General features: G+C 42.9%; 1 protein-coding gene across 1 annotated transcript in view; it reads left to right on the top strand.

Annotated features, from left to right (window-relative positions):
- The window catches only part of ehbp1 (EH domain binding protein 1), a 201,048-nt gene that overhangs the window by 126,532 nt on the left and 57,188 nt on the right, over positions 1 to 17,328 (top strand). Inside the window, exons 16-17 of the mRNA XM_079249296.1 lie at positions 7,259 to 7,409; positions 16,170 to 16,312. Coding sequence (XP_079105422.1) covers positions 7,259 to 7,409; positions 16,170 to 16,312 — 294 coding nt within the window. The remainder of the gene's footprint in view (positions 1 to 7,258; positions 7,410 to 16,169; positions 16,313 to 17,328) is intronic.

The following is a 17,328-nucleotide window of genomic DNA, read 5'->3' as shown; positions in this document are numbered from 1 at the left end:
TCCCTTGATTTCAATGAGGAGAAAACAATCCAGTAGCCAGACCATCATTCTGCTGCTATAACGCCCAAGAAGACAAGCTAAAAGATCAATGAAAACAATAAAAATGACAAAAATGTTATAATGGATTATTTTTATTTATTTAAAAAAAAACATAGATTTTTTTTAACAAAAAAAAATCAATTTTAAAATTGTGTAGCAAAAAAATCCAGATGTTCGATTTTTTTATTCGATTTTTCCACCCCTAATAAATTGTAAATAAAATTTATTTGAAGTATATTCATTTGAAGCTGAAACTGAAGCGAATTCAGCCCTCACACATACGCTGACACACCACTTCTGGACCTTTCCATGTACACCAACACACAGGTACGTAAGTCGTACGTCCACCCCGACGCCTCCCAGATTCATATTTCTGTACATACAGCACACACATCCGCGCACACACAGACCCCTATCATGAGCACGCACCCGTCGAATCATAATTAGGCCGTGTCCCGGTTCTTTGATAGCCATGTACAGTGGCTCTTCTTTAATTCTTTATCAAATGCATTGATCGCTGTGGGCCTCGCATGCCCATTGATCCGCGCACTCCGTCTGGAGGCAGCCGATAAGCTCCCCTCTCTGTCTCCCTCTCCCCCTTCGCCGCTCCACCCCTCCTCTCCATCACTCCCCTTTTTCTATGTCTCACCATCTTCAACCTAAATTTGAAGGGAAAAAATTAATAGATTTCTTAATTTCCGATATGTCATGTTCTTGAGGATGCTCACGCAGCTGCCTTGTCCTGCATAACAGAGCCAAAGTAACGCATCTGCGGGGTTTTTGGGGGGCCATACCTGCCATAAATCCCACCGCTTCATGCCACACACAGGTTGTAACTTACTGATCAATGTATTTACGATCAAAATTAGCTCTTTATACTTTATTTCTAAGAATGTACTGCAGTAAGAAGAGCAGCAGAAGCAGTGTGTGGACTGAAAACGTGCAAGATTTTAAATCTACTGATGATATTTAGCTTTTCAGTCGCTTATTACAGGATAGCTTTGAGTTGAACCCCTGACTGGCCTCCACCTGCATCTGCATCAACTCCAGGCCATCGTTCCAAACATTGTTGACGAGTGTGTAATTACACAGCTGTGCGACTGGTTTGGTGTGTGTGTTCTGCAGCTCTTTTGCTTGTGTGTGCCTGGACAAGATAGAGACCTAAAGCACCTCTTGACTGTGAATTAGCCTGTCATGACAAATGTCTGGAACTGCATGACTGGCTGCCAGACTGGCTGGCTATCTGGGAGGTTGGCAAACCCTTTTAGATAGCGATTGTGTGTGCACCTCTGTGTGTGTGTGTGCGTAGCATCACTCCGTGCCCACGCCAGGTCTCTGTACATGACCAGTGGTGCGTGCCCTCCCACCCTCTTTCTACTTGCCCAGAAAAGAGCAACCAAGGCGACAACCTGCTCACAAGGAGCTTCCAGAGCGGAGAGGGGGGTCCTCATCCAACAGCCCACAGAGGAAGCTTCTGTCTTAGCCTTGCACTCAAGCGTTTCGCCTTCTCTTCCCCTGGACCTTCCCAGCAGTCAGCTGAAGACACAGCAGACGATTGTTCTTCTTGTCACCGTTTAAAAATAAAAAGTCTCTTCTCCTCCTGAGTCTTCATTCTTGAAGCTGACCACCAGCTGACACGCTTTTTTCTGCTCCTGTTTTCATCCTGGCTTTGATCATGTAATGACGTGGCTGGTTGGGTTTGTGTTCTAGGTGGGTTTTTCTGTCTGTTTGCATCCCCGTGGCTGTTGGATGTGCCGTTGTTGTCCTGCCAAATTTAAGCGCCGCGTGTGTTTGTATCTGTTGCCGCTTTCCAAGTTGGAAACGGAAAGCGTAATCACCACCTCGTCCTCGCCGTTATGTCCACTAGGTGGCATTTAGTCTCCACCTGGTCAACCGGTTTCCCTTCAGAAGAAAAAACTGGTGGCATATCGTGTTTCTACAGAACAGTGGCTTTTAATTGGAATGATAAAGTTGGCAGCACTTGATTGACAAGCGCGGGCCTCAGTAGGTCCGACAATGAGCAGAAATTTTAGAGTACTCAAAAATTACATATGGAAATTTCCTTTAATCCACAACTACAGTATTTAAAGCTTCTGATGGCATAAACACCTTTCTGGCTGCCACCTGGTAGGGAGTAGATGCCAGGATTAGCATCTTTTCTGTCATTTTTAACTCACTTTTATATCAATACGTGCCGCTTTGAAGGCTACATGTGTGCTCGTGAACTTTGGTTATGAAAACCTCAGATTGTCTGTTCAATCATCTTAGTTGCAAACCACACTTGGACTCCTGGGAAATTAGCCACAAAGAAAGACTACACTGTGCCTCAAATTGTCCTAAACTTAATAAAAAGCCTCTCAGCAAAACACATATACTAGTTTCAAATGGTTGCTCTGTAGCTGACGGAGCAAGGTGCGAGTCAGATGCCTTTTTCTATAGCGTTAATCCTAGCCTCTGGTTAGACACAGTCAATTTTCCATTTCCTGTCCCCAAAATGGCTAACAACAATAATGAAGTAGGATGTTTTGGATTGTGCCTGAGCTTTATGTTTATGAATACGGATACATCATACATCAAACTGGTGGTCGTGTGTGTATCTGTAGTGGCAAGATTGGATATCGGAACCAGTCCACCGCCAGAAGGCCATCAATAACATTACAGCTTATCATATTGCATTATAAAAGCAGGCAGAGGCCTTATTATTAAACATTGAATAACAAGGAAGTAAGTAAGTAAGGTGGGAAGGGAATATTGGAATAAAGTAAAGTGAAAGGTACTCTGTCTTTATGTTCATGTGTCGAAGCTTTGTGTGAATTTGTCTGTGAAGAGAAATTTCACAACCTTTTGATTTCATACAAGACACAAGATCTAATTACGCGTTTGGGTTTTAATACGAACATGTTTGGATTCGTTCACAAGCAAATCCTCTTCCCACTCTGCAGATAATTCCTGCAGGATTCCTAAAGGAGGAAAACAGGACATGCTCTGTGTCACCCATACACTGAGATCTGTGAATATCTGTGGTTGACTGCAGTGTCCAGTAACACAGCTGGGATTTGCACACATGTAGGATGATAACTGGTGCCATTAGAAGCACTAAACAGCCTCCTTTTAGCAGGTTAGCTGAGTTTTAAAGAGAACTACTGGATAAACACCATCAGATAATGAGTCTGCATCACTGTGTTGGGGTTTAAACAATGTCTGCAGCTGCTCTGTGTTGATGTTTCCCAAATTCATGTCTACGTCTCCATTTCCTGCATCTTGTAAGAAGTTTGAGGTTAAAACTGCTGCAGGTTGTGTCATCATGGTGTTCCTTTAGCGTTCTTCTGGTGTGGAAACCAAGCCAGATTGTCAAGGATGTATTTCTTCTCTGTTTTCCTATGATTTTTCCAGCTTCTTGCAATGAAAATGGGTCTCCATTCGCCCCCCTGCAGGCTCAGGCTAACTTTAACCAATCAGCATTCAACCTGTGCAAAGCAACATCTCACAGGGCAACACACTGTTAACTTTCTGAGTGACTCACATACCAGTAATTCCACAAACTCCTTCTCTCTAATACTGGCACATGTGTACCTCATTGCCTAGCAGGCATATAAATCTTATTAACGTGCATAAATGTAAATATTTTAGCTCTAAAAGTTTCTTTTAAGGGTTTAAAATGGAAAAAGTTGCTGTTTCTTTTTAATAATAATCTTAATGTCCTCATAAATGTGAACCCAAACTGATTTTCTGCTGAAATTTTAAATCATTTACGTGCATTTTATCGTGTAAAATGTCTCATCCTGAGATCTCAGAAACTCTCAAGTGTTACTGAAGTTTTATTTGAAGTTTATTTTATGGAATGGATGTACCATCTCGTTTTTCGAGGAGGTCAAAAAACATAAAACAACACATTATAATCAACAAATAAAAACACAACAAATTTAAACACAAATTATACGCAAGAAGTTACGTGACTTTAACAAGTTATTTAGAAAACGTGCAAAACAAATCAATCCTCTTTTTTTTTTTGTCAAATTACTTCAAGTTCTCCTATTTATTGTCTGACACCTTACATACCTTCGTAAAGAAAGAAGTATTGTGAAAGTTCAGTACTTCTATCCTCACTTTGTCTCTTTATTTCCCTCCAACTGTCTCTTTTTATCAATCTCTCTCTAAGGTGTATTCCCCTCTCCCTGTGGGCATCCCCCTAGGCTCTCTCACACACACACACACTCTAACAGAGTGCATTAGGTTGCTGTCATTTACAATACAATCCCATTGTCCCGGCCAAACAATGGCTACAAACAAACAATTGACATGGAAATGGAGAGATGTAGCTCATTAGCGGGCGCTGCTTGTTTTGTTAATGGATAAATGGGCTTGAATAGGCCAGCCCTAAAACCTCCGCCTCAATATGGAGAAGCCTGATTAACAGGAAACCACAGGGAGGGAAACGGTGACGGAGAAATGCAGCGCGGCGCTCTCCCCTGGGTCGGATGAGGCGCTGAACGTCTGGGAGAAGACCTGCAGCTTCTGGAAATGTTTGTTGTTTTGACTGAAGTCTCTTATTTATTTATTTTACGTTGAAAATGCAGAGAAACAAAGTGTTAAGATAACTTTGCTCCATCTGCATTCGGAGCGTCTTTATTCTTCTGATCTTTTCATCAAACTTCATTTCAGTCTCCTAGATGTTTGTTTACGCCTTCCTGGTTACTGTATGTAGGCGGCGTGTTTGTTGTGGTCATCATCGGTTAAGTGGCTGGCAATAGACATCATCGAGGTTTTAACGCTTGCTGTGTGTGTGTGTGTGTGTGTGTGTGTGTGTGTGTGTGTGTGTGTGTGTGTGTGTGTGTGTGTGTGTGTGTGTGGTGGCCTGTCGTATCAGAAAGATCAGATTGGATCGACCTGAAAATGGCATTTCTGCCACTTCTCTGATGGTGACAGCTCAATACTGTATCTGTCTGGTGCCACGATGAGGTGTGTGTGTGTGTGTGTGTGTGTGTGTGTGTGTGTGTGCGCTGAACACCATAATGCAGCGAGATGTTTACATGCATTTTGATAACAAAACTTTTTTACCACCTAATCTGCAGGAGGGGATGCGTCATGTGAAGATGACAGCGTGTTATCTGACCGCATTGTGTCGTCTTTAAATAAACGTTATGTAAAAGTTTTGACACAAACCTCTAAATAAAAAACATTTATGTTTACGTTAAACTTAATCAATTCTTAATTCTGAGAGTTTTTGTCCCACTGGATCTTCATGAAATCTGTAGCTTTCTAGACATTTTACTATTGTGAAATTAATTCTTTTGGTGAATTAATATAGATTCTTTTGGTCATTATTTAGCCGTTCTTTTGAAGCAAGCTTTAAGTTATTCAGTAATACAGAAAAACTGTTCAGACATAAAAAAGTTGCATATCTGTTTGGTTTTTAGCTTTTGTAAACAAAGTAATTCCAGATGATGGGAAAGTGACATAATGCCCGCTCTTTCTGTAAGTCCTCATACACGATTTGCCATCATTCAGTATGATCAGGTTTTGGATCCAACACACTCAGGACTCTCATCAGTTTGCAGGATTGACGTCTGGATGGACTTATCAAGACGTCAGACATGGGTTTAATACATTCCTTCAGGCTCAGGGTGATTTAATGTCAGGGTAGTCCGTCAGACTCGGTCCGATTGGGGACTCTGGACCGATACATGTTAATAAACTGCATAAATAAGAATATGAAGTGGATTCCAGGGATGTAAATCTAACAACTCACAATTCAATTCGATTCCGATTTTTGGGGTGACGATTTGATTCAGAATCGATTCTCGATTCAAACATATTTTTGATTCATAATCAACACACTTCAGTAACTAAAGGTGCAAATTACCCGAGTACCCTAACATCACTGGATTACGACAGACATCACAATTCAGAGATGGACGAGGCGGATTGCGGTGTAAACAACAGATGAAACAATATTATATCGTAAGTTTGACGACTTCAGAACAGGCTGACGTGTGTTGGATCCATATTTACCTCCACAAACGCAGCCTGCTGCGTGTGACGGCGTGGCCTCCTCTGTGCACGCGTCTCCCTTCAGGACCGTAGAGTCTGACTGCAGTCGCATCAAGTCAGTGGTCTTCAAAGTCGCTCCTCAACGGCTGCTGTTCTGCAGGATTTCCACCTTTCCTGCTCCAACACGCCTGACTCAGATTAAATTGATCCAACAGTCTTTTAAATTCTGCACAACGTCTCATTAATTTGAGCAGGAACACGTGGAAAACCTGCAGGATTGTGGCGCTCGAGGACCAGAGCTGGAAACTCCCACATTAAAGCATAACGCTCACAAAAATACTTGTTGTGATAGACAATAAATCACCACTGGGACGTCAAAAAGATCCCACTAAAATGGCTACGGTTACATGGTGTTTTTTTTAATTAGGAATTAATAATGCAGAATCAATGTATTCTCCAACGAGTTTACATGAAACTAATAATTCTGAATGAAGGTTTACATGAAACACGTCCTCATTTAATTCCTCTTTAGAGCGGCGGGTTGGGAAGGGTTCTGATTGGACAGAGGGAGCACGTGACGTATGACGTCTACCGGAAATAAACAAAGTTGGCTCCCTGCTTCTCGTCTTTTCAGTCGTAACTTGTAAAAACTACATAATAAGTTCCAGTTTCACCACTATTTTTATTATAAATGTGAAGTAGCAGCTCAACACCAGCATACTACTTCACTTTCTGCAGCAACTGAGAAGGAGAAGAAAGACAGACCACCGAACACGGGAGGTAAAACAACGCGCGTCATCGGGACAGGACAAGGTAACGAGCATGCTCAGAACGACCAGATTAACTTAGAGCGGAATGAAGGTTTACATGACAGAGGAATTAAATAGTTCGGGAATTAAAATTTGAATAAACCAGACTCTTACATCGGAGTTAGGTTTAATCCCGAATAGAAATTAGTATTAGGAATTAAGCGTTTACATGGTCGTTTTTCATCAGTTTAAAGCGGAAATAACTTTTATTTGGAATGAAACAGGAATTAAAACTCCCATGGAAACGTACGGAATGAACCTCAGCTGTGTCGCTTCATGAAACGGTGAAGAAATATCCCACCTGTCTCGGTTTGAAGCAGCTGCTCGACGCTGAATCATCTAAAATAATTTAAGTCACCTTAATCAGCTGCGATGGGCTGAGGAACTTTTCCCTGATCATCTCTTGTTCTTGTGTGCAGGAGCGCGACGCAGAGCGGCGGCGACAGCTGAGAGAGCGAGCCAGGCAGCTGATAGCTGAGGCTCGGTCCGGAGTCAAGATGTCCGACATGAGCCTGCTGGATGCGACCGGTTCTGACAGAAGCAAAGGCTGCAAGGCTGGACTCTCTGGAGGTCGGGGCAAACTTTACGAGCATTTAAACTTTATTTATACACATTAAACCATCAGAAGTTTCATTAAAATGCTTATTAGCTGTAGTACAAAGGGAAAGTCACAGTAGCGTACTTTTAACATACACTTTCCCCATCCACACACACACACACACACACACACATTTCCATTATACTCTCTAAAGGGGTTCTGCCTAATCCTCAGAGAAAAACAAAATGTCATTTGACAACAGCCGCGGGTCTAAAAAGCAGCAACCTTACATCCAGAGAGGCGGTTTACCCCGCCACTCTCCTCCGTCTCCTTCACTCAGTAATTGTTAATCAACGCAGCACATCGTGCAGCCAAATTATGCTGGAAATGCCCAACACTTCTAATAACATCTTGCAGCAGTAACAACAACCCCCCCCCATGCATTTCCCACTGCTTTCCATTTCCTGGAAATTGGGGTTATTATCTTAATGACCATTATTAGAGCTTACCATCATTTGTTTCAGATTTCTCTACATTACACCCCTCTTTTAGTTTTCTTTTGAGGGTCTGCATGCCAATGAAGCGGGGGGGGGCGTAGGCAGGTAAGGAAGGACCGAAAAGCAGGAGAGAAGGACTAATTTTATAGACGAGGTGATCTGAAATGTAAGGAACCAAAAACGCGGCTTGTTGGGTGAAACGGCCGGACGAGGGAGGACAGCACTTGATTTCTTTGCTCTTTCTGCTTCTCTGAATTGGACTAATTGTTGATCTCATTAAAAATGGAGTCGGAGGAAAGAAGAGAAGGAGGGAGGAGGAGGTGAGGAGGAGAGAGAAATGCTGTGGGCTGTGATACACAAGGCCTGCCGAGCAGAACGGCTAATCCTAGCCCCCACTCACTCCATTTTCTCCTGCTCTCCCCTCAGCACCATTCACAGTCCTTTAAATGCAGCTCGGCCTGCCCCCTCCAAGTGTCTGCCCGCAAAGAAACTTTCCAAACTCCATCACCATGGCCTCCCCGTTAATTAGGCCTCAGCCAGCCACGCAGGAACGGCACTTGCTAGCACGCTCCACATCGCAGCTAGCAAATTAGAAAAGAAATATCAGGCAATACTGTTATTTTTCTCTCTCTCCTTCCCTCTTTGTTCTTGTTTTCTCTCCCCGCTAAGTAATAAATAGCAGAGGAGGGAGCATGCAATCTCTGACACCGTTTACTGATTGTTTTGTTTTAATCCGTGGTGGGTTATCCATGCAGCTAGAGCTGCCCAGGTCTCCATTTGAGTTGCTTCTAACATGCTTTTTTTTGTTTTGTTCCTAATGTGGAGACACTATTGTTTCTGTGGAACCCCCCAGGAGACTTAATGGAATATGTGCTTTCATGTTTTTGAGGGTTTTGTTTGCTTTCGCTCTTTTATCTGGAACAAGAAAGGCAGGCAACAGAAAGAGGGGAAAATTAAGCAGAGGTCTCATTTTCACTTCCACCATAAACCCCACGCAGGCCTTGCAACACGGCTGGGTTCTGATGCCGTTAATTCATCTGGGTTTTTATTTCTTACTGTTTCAGGGATTTATAAAAGTTTCTAAAGTTCCCATGAGTCTGAATGATGATGACATGTAGCTCTAAAGGAGAGTTTTGAGCCAAGGCCCACCACAAACCAAAATGTTTATAGAAAAAAAAATCCATATTATTAATATAAAGTCCATCACTTAAATAAAAATTAAAGTAACAAATAAAAATAATGGATTTTAAACGTGAGGTGCAACCAATACATTCAGTACGACTATATTGAACACATTGTAAATATTTAGCAGACCAACCGTTTTTTTTTTTTTTATATTTCATAAAAAATATTGTATTAGTGTCAGAAGAGAATTTTTTTATGTGTGTTAGTATTATAAACATAAGAGCTGAATTCCACACTGCTGGTTTTGTTCCTTTAAGACCATACTTTGGCATTGTTTTGTAACTCATTGACAATAAACCAAACAGTATTTTAATATAAAGTCCATCTCATCAAAGCCTCTTGAATAGAAGTCAGATAAACACAAGAAGAAGGATTTTTATTATCTGTCACTGGGGCCTGTTTGGATGAACACAGAGCTGCTTTTTAGACCAATTAGGTGAAACTAGGTCATTTCTCAAGGCACACCTGATTGTGGGGTCAATGCATAGGTTAAAAAGCAATCCTGTATTAAACATTAATATCGACAATTCTCCCATAAACAATGTGCATGAGACCAAACTTCTGGGAGCAACAGTTTATAACAAATTATCATGGAGAAAACACATAAATAATATGATTGCTAAAATGGGTAGGGGTATCTCAATTATGAGAAGACAGGCAACTTTTATGACGCAAAACATCCTCAAAACTATAATTCAATCACTGATTTTATCTCAACAAGATTACTGTCCAGTCGTTTGGTCAAATGCCAAAAGATATCTGTTAGATAGACTACAATATGTAGAAAATAAAGCTTCCCGAACGGTACTGGAGTGTGATTTCAGGACAAATATAATGACAATGTGTAAGAAACTTAACCTGTTGTTGGTCAAAGACAAACTCTTATACTCACTGACAGTTGTAATTAGAAATATATCTGTATTAAAACTACCTGTTATTTTTTTTAATAACCTTACTTTTAGTGCTGGAAATCACGAATATACCACAAGACATGCAAAAGATGGAAATTTTAGCTTGCCTCAAGCGAAATCAGATGCCATAAAAAGAGGTGTGATGTATAGAGGCATGAAAACATGAAGAACATTAAATTAACCACTGACCTTAAAAACTTTAAAATATTATTAAAAGACTATTTTTCTAAAGTACAGGTATCTATATGAAACATTATTATAAGGGTTTGGTGATAAAAGTATAATAAATACGAATAAATGTGTAATGGAGTAAACTCATTGATAATGTGGATAGAGGTGTATTAGAAGATTTGTATTATAGATAATCAAATATATAGGTTGATATTTAATTATAAATAAGTGTATTTTTGTGAATGAATAGTTTACATGATAGGATGTAACATGAATGGACATTACATGCAAACATTTACTTATGTAAAAATGGATGTAAAGAGATAGACTTGAATATGTAAATAGCTTGTCTTCCAGGATTGAACTGAAGTTTTGTGTAACTTTTCACAAGTTTTTGATATTATGATTGTGCCGGACCCCAGGAAGAATAGCTGTAGCTTACTACAGATAATGGGGATCCTTAATAAACTAAAACTAAAAACCTGATCATCTCTAGTGTGCCGCGGCACAGTGGTGGAAAAACACTGGTCTAAAGGAGCAGGTCAACAACTCTGCTGCCTCCATGTTTACTGAGGGGAAGATGTAGACAGAGGGTGGAGGGCGTGTTAATGGTGGACTTGAGATGTTTAAGAAAGGGATAATTTGTTTAGCACTCCTCAGACTGCTGTGTTTATACTAACTAACCAAACGGAGTCTCTGCTCTTCTGTCATTCTGCATTTTGGCTCTTTACATTCCTTTCTTCTTCTGTTCTGTTCACTTCGAGTCTCTTTCCCACTCTGTTTCATCTGTCGTTCCCTCCCTCCTAACCTTCCACCCACAGATGATTTGGACAAGGTGAGAAGTCATGACGAAGACGATGTTGATGGCGAAAGGGATGAGGAAGAGGGTATGGCCGAGGAACAGCAGCTGCGATCGGGTGGTGGCATTGACGAGGACGATTCCGTCGTCGCTGCTGCTTCTGCACCTCTGCTGGTTACTAACTCGCCGCCGCTGGTGGCCCTTCCAACCACGTCCAGCACACGGGGACACCTGGAGCTTACTAACCCCGACTCTGAGCTAACCTCTCTGGGTAAACTCACTGGCTGTTGTGGTGCTGCATGAGTCTGCTAACTACTTCCTGTTGCGTCGTTCGTGTGTTTCTCTTCATGTTTACTAATATTTACTTGTTGTTTCTCAGGTTCTGTCTCCGTGGCCTCACAAATATGAATGACACAGATTCATAATTAGCAGCAGCAGGAAACTGTGCTGCTTATCAGACGGGATGCTTAGAGCAAGCGGTAACCTGCGAAGGTTAAAAGTGAAGCCTATGCAGAAGTTCTTAAAACTCCAGTCCCCCCCTCATCCACTAGGGGCTGCAAAACAGAGCTAATCTCCATAGACTCCCATGTTAAAAAGACCAAATTCACAGCAGAAATAAACATGTTTACAGCAGAAATAAACATGTTTACAGCAGAAATAAACTTGTTTACAGTTCGGCATATTTAGGGGCGTGTCCTTTTGATTGACAGGTACCCAATCTCCCGCTTCAAGTAAGAAGAACGTAGAACAACCGCGGTTAACAACTTGACTTAGCTTTAGCCCGCTTACCTCCGTTAGCTGGTTAGCTCCTGTTATCACCGGGTTAGCTCGGTTAGCTCTTAGCTACAGAAAGCTCAGAGTTCGCTCGATGTCAATCATCCGCCATGACGCTCACAGCCCCCCTCTTAGCTCTTTGCCCATAATTGTATTTTTCGGGTGAGACGACACGCATGCCCCTGCCAAGATGGCGAAGGTAGGAACCGCCCACCGAGCTTAAATTCAGCTCTTCAGAAACCTATGGGTGACGTCACGGAGGCTAAGCCTATCTCTTTATATACAGTCTATGGTTTAGACCCAACCTGAAAATTAGCGGTTCCTCTTCATGACCTTTTGCATCATCAGCAAGCAAAGACTCGGTTCATTCGGATACCAAACTATATTATCTGTTTCAGTAAAGTTGTCCGACTCACGCTGGCTGTCGATGTGCGTACAAACACTGTATTACACTCTGTTTCAATACAAACAGGGAAAAAATTGCCGGTTCAATCACTTTCTGAGCGTTAAGAAGGAATTGACGACTCGTTTATTCATCCGTCACTCGTGCATGATCATAACTAAGAATGTCGGAAAACCTGGATGTTTTCCAGAACAAGACCAGAGTCGTCGCATGTTTGACTGTTCCAGTTCAAGAGTAGTAAAATTAGAAACCCCAAGACCAGAATCCCTCATGAGTCCATTTATACCGACCTGGATCTATAGCGACGACCAAACCCAACTCGTTGAATCCGATCATGAGCGAACTGACCCGCATGTCAACACGTTAAAGTTAAACACACCGTCCCTCCGTCATTACGTCACTTCTCTTTAGTCGTTCCTATATTTAAAGTGATTTTTTCTTTTTTGTTTGTTTCATTTGCAGTGAAATAAAGTAAAAAGACAAAAACACTAAATATATTTTAAGCAGTTATTTGCTGTTTGGGGCTCTAAGGACACGTTTACATCAGCCTTTTTGATCCGAATCCTTTTGCTCGGAAAGTCCGCTTCGTTTGGAGAGCTGTTCATGCGTCAAACTAATTCTGATTCGGACCAAAGAAACGGACTCGGTCTTGCTCCGTTTCAAGTGGACCAAATACAAGAAGCGGATTACAAACAAAAGTTGTATTTGTTGTAGCATTGCATTGTGGGTAAAAACATAGCGATGACGTTAAGGGTCCTCTGCCTCATCTGTTCATACTCCGTCCGTTGTTGCAGCGTATTTCTATTCTATTATACAGTCATTTAGTAGACGCTTTTGTCCAAAGCGACGCACATATTTAGCACATCGGGAGGCAACTTGGGGTTCAGTGTCTTGCCCAAGGACACATAGTCAGGGGAAGCCTGGAATTGATCTCCCAACTTTTCCAGTTGAAAGACGACGGCTCTTCCCTCTAAGCTACAGCCGCCGTATTTCTGCAGGATACTTGCATAAGACACAATAAAAACCCAAAACAGCCATAGTTTGGTCTCCATGTTTAACTGGCAGGTGGAGGAAACACAGTTTTCTTCTTCACGCCGGTCTTGTCCTCTCTTCTGCTAAATACTAGTGCAGCGCCACCTCTGGTGGGAATGGGGATAAATTATTCTAATGGTTTGACTGGTTTGACCAAAGTGCAGCGTGAACACGGTCTTGGGCCGCATGGTTACACCCCCCCCCTACAACCGAGCTGAGTCCCCAACCGGACCGAGTCTAGCGGATGGTCCTGATGGGAATGAACTCTGAAAGTGAACTTGTGAAATGAGGAAGAAGCTTTGATGGGTTCCTGATTAGCTTCTGTCTCTTTATCAAATCAAATCAAACTTTTTTTCTGTAGCACTTTTCGTGCTTAAAAAAAAAAAAACAATACAAAGTGCTTCACATAATAAAACAATTTACACAGACACACACACACACACACACACACACACATACAGTCCCCTTACACCCACCCACAACCACCCTCATCCGTGCCCTATTCGCCCCTATAACAGTTAAAGAAGACGAATGGCCGGGTACATGTGCACCAGATAAGGAAACGATATCCTCAGGGTGCATCGACACAAAGGGCTACACCCACCCACGACCACCCAGGCCGTCACTGGGGGGGCCATCCGGGTCTGAGCAGACAGGACCCACGCCACAGCCTTACAGTTGGCCACATCTTCTCTCCACATCAACACAAACCCGTATAAAATACAGCGCAGCATGCTGAAGCTTCGTTCTGCGCTCCAAACCAGTCGTTCACCTTGAAGCACCCAAACTTCTCCAAACAACAGATCAGCTGCGCTCTCCTTCCTCAACAGCTGGTTGTTTTATTTCCTGTCTGCGAAGCTTGAAGTGTAAAACCTTCAGCTTCACGTCGAACAAGAAGTCAGAAAGCGGAAGACTTTGGTGTGTGAAGACGCAGCAGCGCAGCAGACTGTTTTACCTGCTAACTCTGGACTCCATCAATGCACGGCACAAGATCTGATTCAGGATCACGCGTCTGCATGTTCGTCTTCTAACAAACTCATGAAACAAGGAATTGTTCCTGCAACACACACCCTTCCTCCCCACACAGACTGAAAAAGTCCATAAAATGCGTAATAGTATTTAAACTGGAGTGAATCCAGTATTGACGACCTCTGTTCTCCTTCTGTGGTCTTCCACGTCCCTTCTGGACAAGCCCGGTCTCTCAGCTACGTTCACGCGCTTCATCTCTTCAGCGACGCTCGCTTCCCTCCCTCCTCCACGCCGTCCACGTTTTTATCTGGATTCTTTCCCAACAAACTTTTTCCAACAGTAATTAATAAACTCTTGACAATTCTTTGCAGACGCTAAAAACAAAACAAATATCTTCAGTAACACATTCAGCCAAATCTTCAGAGGTAAAATAATTACTTTGGTAATTAATTTATTCTGTGTACTTGTTGAATTTGCCGCTGATGTGAGATATGTGTACAGGCAGGGACCTAAAGAAACAAACATGAAAACAGACAAATGCTTCTTTCAGCTTTGAACTGCGTTATCTGGCTTTTTTTTTGTAGTCTTGTATGTTTTTTTGTTTTTTTGTTTTTTTTGGTGCTCATTTTTACGTACCTCTAAACAGAAATCGAACGTTTGTGAGAATATTTCACAGCAGCTTCTGATATCGCAGAGTTTTCCCTCCGAAATGTCGAAGTTCCGTCATGAATGTTTTGCATGTGAGCGTACCTGCTTTTTATTTTTACATACATCTCAGTGTGTGTGTGTGTGTGTGTGTGTTGGTTCGTGGCACGCAGGGAGGTGACACATGAAACGGTTGCCCTCCTGTTCTTTCATCTTCTTCGGTGCAGTGGTCTGGCCTGGCAGGGGAGCTGTGGTTACCAGTCCCTGGAAAATAGAGCTGTATGCAGCTGCTGGCAGACACACAGAGGAAGAGATGGAAGGATGGAGGAGGGGGGGAATGAAAGAAACTACGGATAGATGTGGTAAATTTACCAAGTAGAGTACTTCGTTCGCAGACTGCAGGCTTACTTGTGGTTCCTAGAGTCTCAAAGAGTCGAGCAGGAGGCAGAGCCTTTGGTTATCAGGCCCCTTTCTTATGGAATAAGCTCCCAGTTAGTGTTAGGGAAGCAGACACCCTCCCCACCTTTAAGACTAGGCTGAAGACTTATCTTTTTGATAAGTCCTATAGCTAGGGATGGTTAGCATCCCTTAGTTATGCTGCTATAGGTTTAGACTGCTGAGGGACATTTCCTGATACACTGAGCTTCTTTCTTTTTCTCTTTATCTCTTTCTTTTACCCCCCCCCATAACAGTGTTGCATTATTAACATGTATGTCTCCTGTCTCAGCAGGTCTCCCTGGCCGGGAGTAGCAGTTCCTGTTGTCTGTTGTCTTTCTGTCCTCTTCCCCCCCACACAGCAGAGGCAGATGGCTGCCTGTCCTGAGCCGGGTTCTGCCGGAGGTTTCCTTCCTGTTAAAAGGGAGTTTTTTCCTTCCCACTGTTGCCAGTGTGCTTGCTCAGGATGGGAGATTGAGTTGGACTCAACTCAATCTGTTGGTTTCCTTATATAGGCTGTTATGAATTGGCCTTCATTATGTTTTCCCCTCTGTCTGTAAAGCGTCTTGAGATGGCATTGCCGTGATTTGACGCTATATAAATAAAGTTGAATTGAATTGAATTAAAAGAAGGAAGGAAGTCGGATCCGACGGATCCTGTTATGTTGAGAGAAAAAGCACAAAAAAATCGTTGCAGAAATCAGGACATTAAAAGTGTAAAATACAAAAAAAAAAATGTCTTGATAAAGAGACACTTAAAAAAAAAAAAAAAAGGAGACGTGCTTTCTGCCTCCGTCTTGGCCTGTGGTTACCATGGTGACGGTCCTAGTAAAGTACACTCACAACCTCAGCAGTACTCTGGAGTACAAACGTCTGTCCAGATGTCTGACCCGAGCTCGCTTCTCATTGGTCGGTCCGCGCCGCGTCTCTTTTGTTTCTAAAGGTTTTAATCTGTCGTCTCGTCCTCTTCAGGTCCAAACAGCAAGCACGTGGATCTGAAGCTGAAGAAGTTTGTGGAGGCCGGTCCGAGAGGAGTCCCTTCCTCCCCTTCCTCCTCGTCCTCCTCACCCTCTTCCTCCTCCACCTCCCCCGTCAGCCCTGCAGAGGGACTGGAGGTAAAAACGCACTGTTCCATCTCTCTTTCTTTTCATCTTGCTTTTTCACCTCTGTTTCTCAACGCACCATCAAAGGTTCCGTCCAATCAATTATGTCCGATTGACCCGAGTTGTCGGCCGGCTGACGCTTCACACACATCAGTCCGTCGAAGCGCTTCATGTAAGACTGTAGTTTATCCCTCTCATGTCCATATTAGTCCGTCTGAAGCCGCGACAAACACACACTCGTGTGCCATCACTATGCTCTGCATAGCATGTGGACGTCCCTTCTATTGACCGTGACCTTTTCAGGCAGCTGTATGTGTGTGTGTGTGTGTGTGTGTGTGTGTGTGTGTGTGTGTGTGTGTGTGTGTGTGTCTGTGTGTGTGAGAGAGAGAAAGGGAGTTGTTACGGCTGCTTCTGTCTAAAGCTTCTGATGTGAATATTGAGTCAACAAGGCAGTCAGCCGGTCTGAACATCTGTTTAATTGATTTTGAATGTCAAGTAGAAGGTGTGTGTGTGTGTGTGTGTGTGTGTGTGTGTGTGTGTGTGTGTGTGTGTGTGTGTGTGTGTGTGTGTGTGTGTGTGTGTGTGTGGCCGCCACTACAAGCTAAACTCTCGGTGCGTATGGCGATGCAGGGCGTCTTTGATCACTGATTCACATAAACACCCTCTTGTGTTCAAAGCCGAAGAGGCTGAGTGCTTTCTGGCCGGAGGAGAGCGAATGTGTGCGAGTTCGACTCCCAGAAGTACCGTCAACGATCAGCTGACGCCTAAAAACACTTGTCACCCCGCGGAGCCAAACATTAACCTGCTGATTATCACAGGAGCGATTCTCACGACTCCACGTTGCGTTTTGTCACGTTTAATGCGGCGTGTTCTTCGTGTGTCGAACAAATCATCAAGAATCAGTTTTCTTCTCAGCTCGACTGAGACGTACGAGTCTTTCGGTCTTATCAGAGGAAACGTCACGCCCCCGATCAGACTGAAACGCAGCATTTTATGGTGTTTTGAATATGAAGTTTTTATTTGGTTCT

Source organism: Telmatherina bonti (assembly GCF_933228915.1).
Source record: "Telmatherina bonti genome assembly, chromosome: 11".
Taxonomy (NCBI): domain Eukaryota; kingdom Metazoa; phylum Chordata; class Actinopteri; order Atheriniformes; family Telmatherinidae; genus Telmatherina; species Telmatherina bonti.
This window is presented reverse-complemented; position numbering and strand designations above follow the sequence as displayed.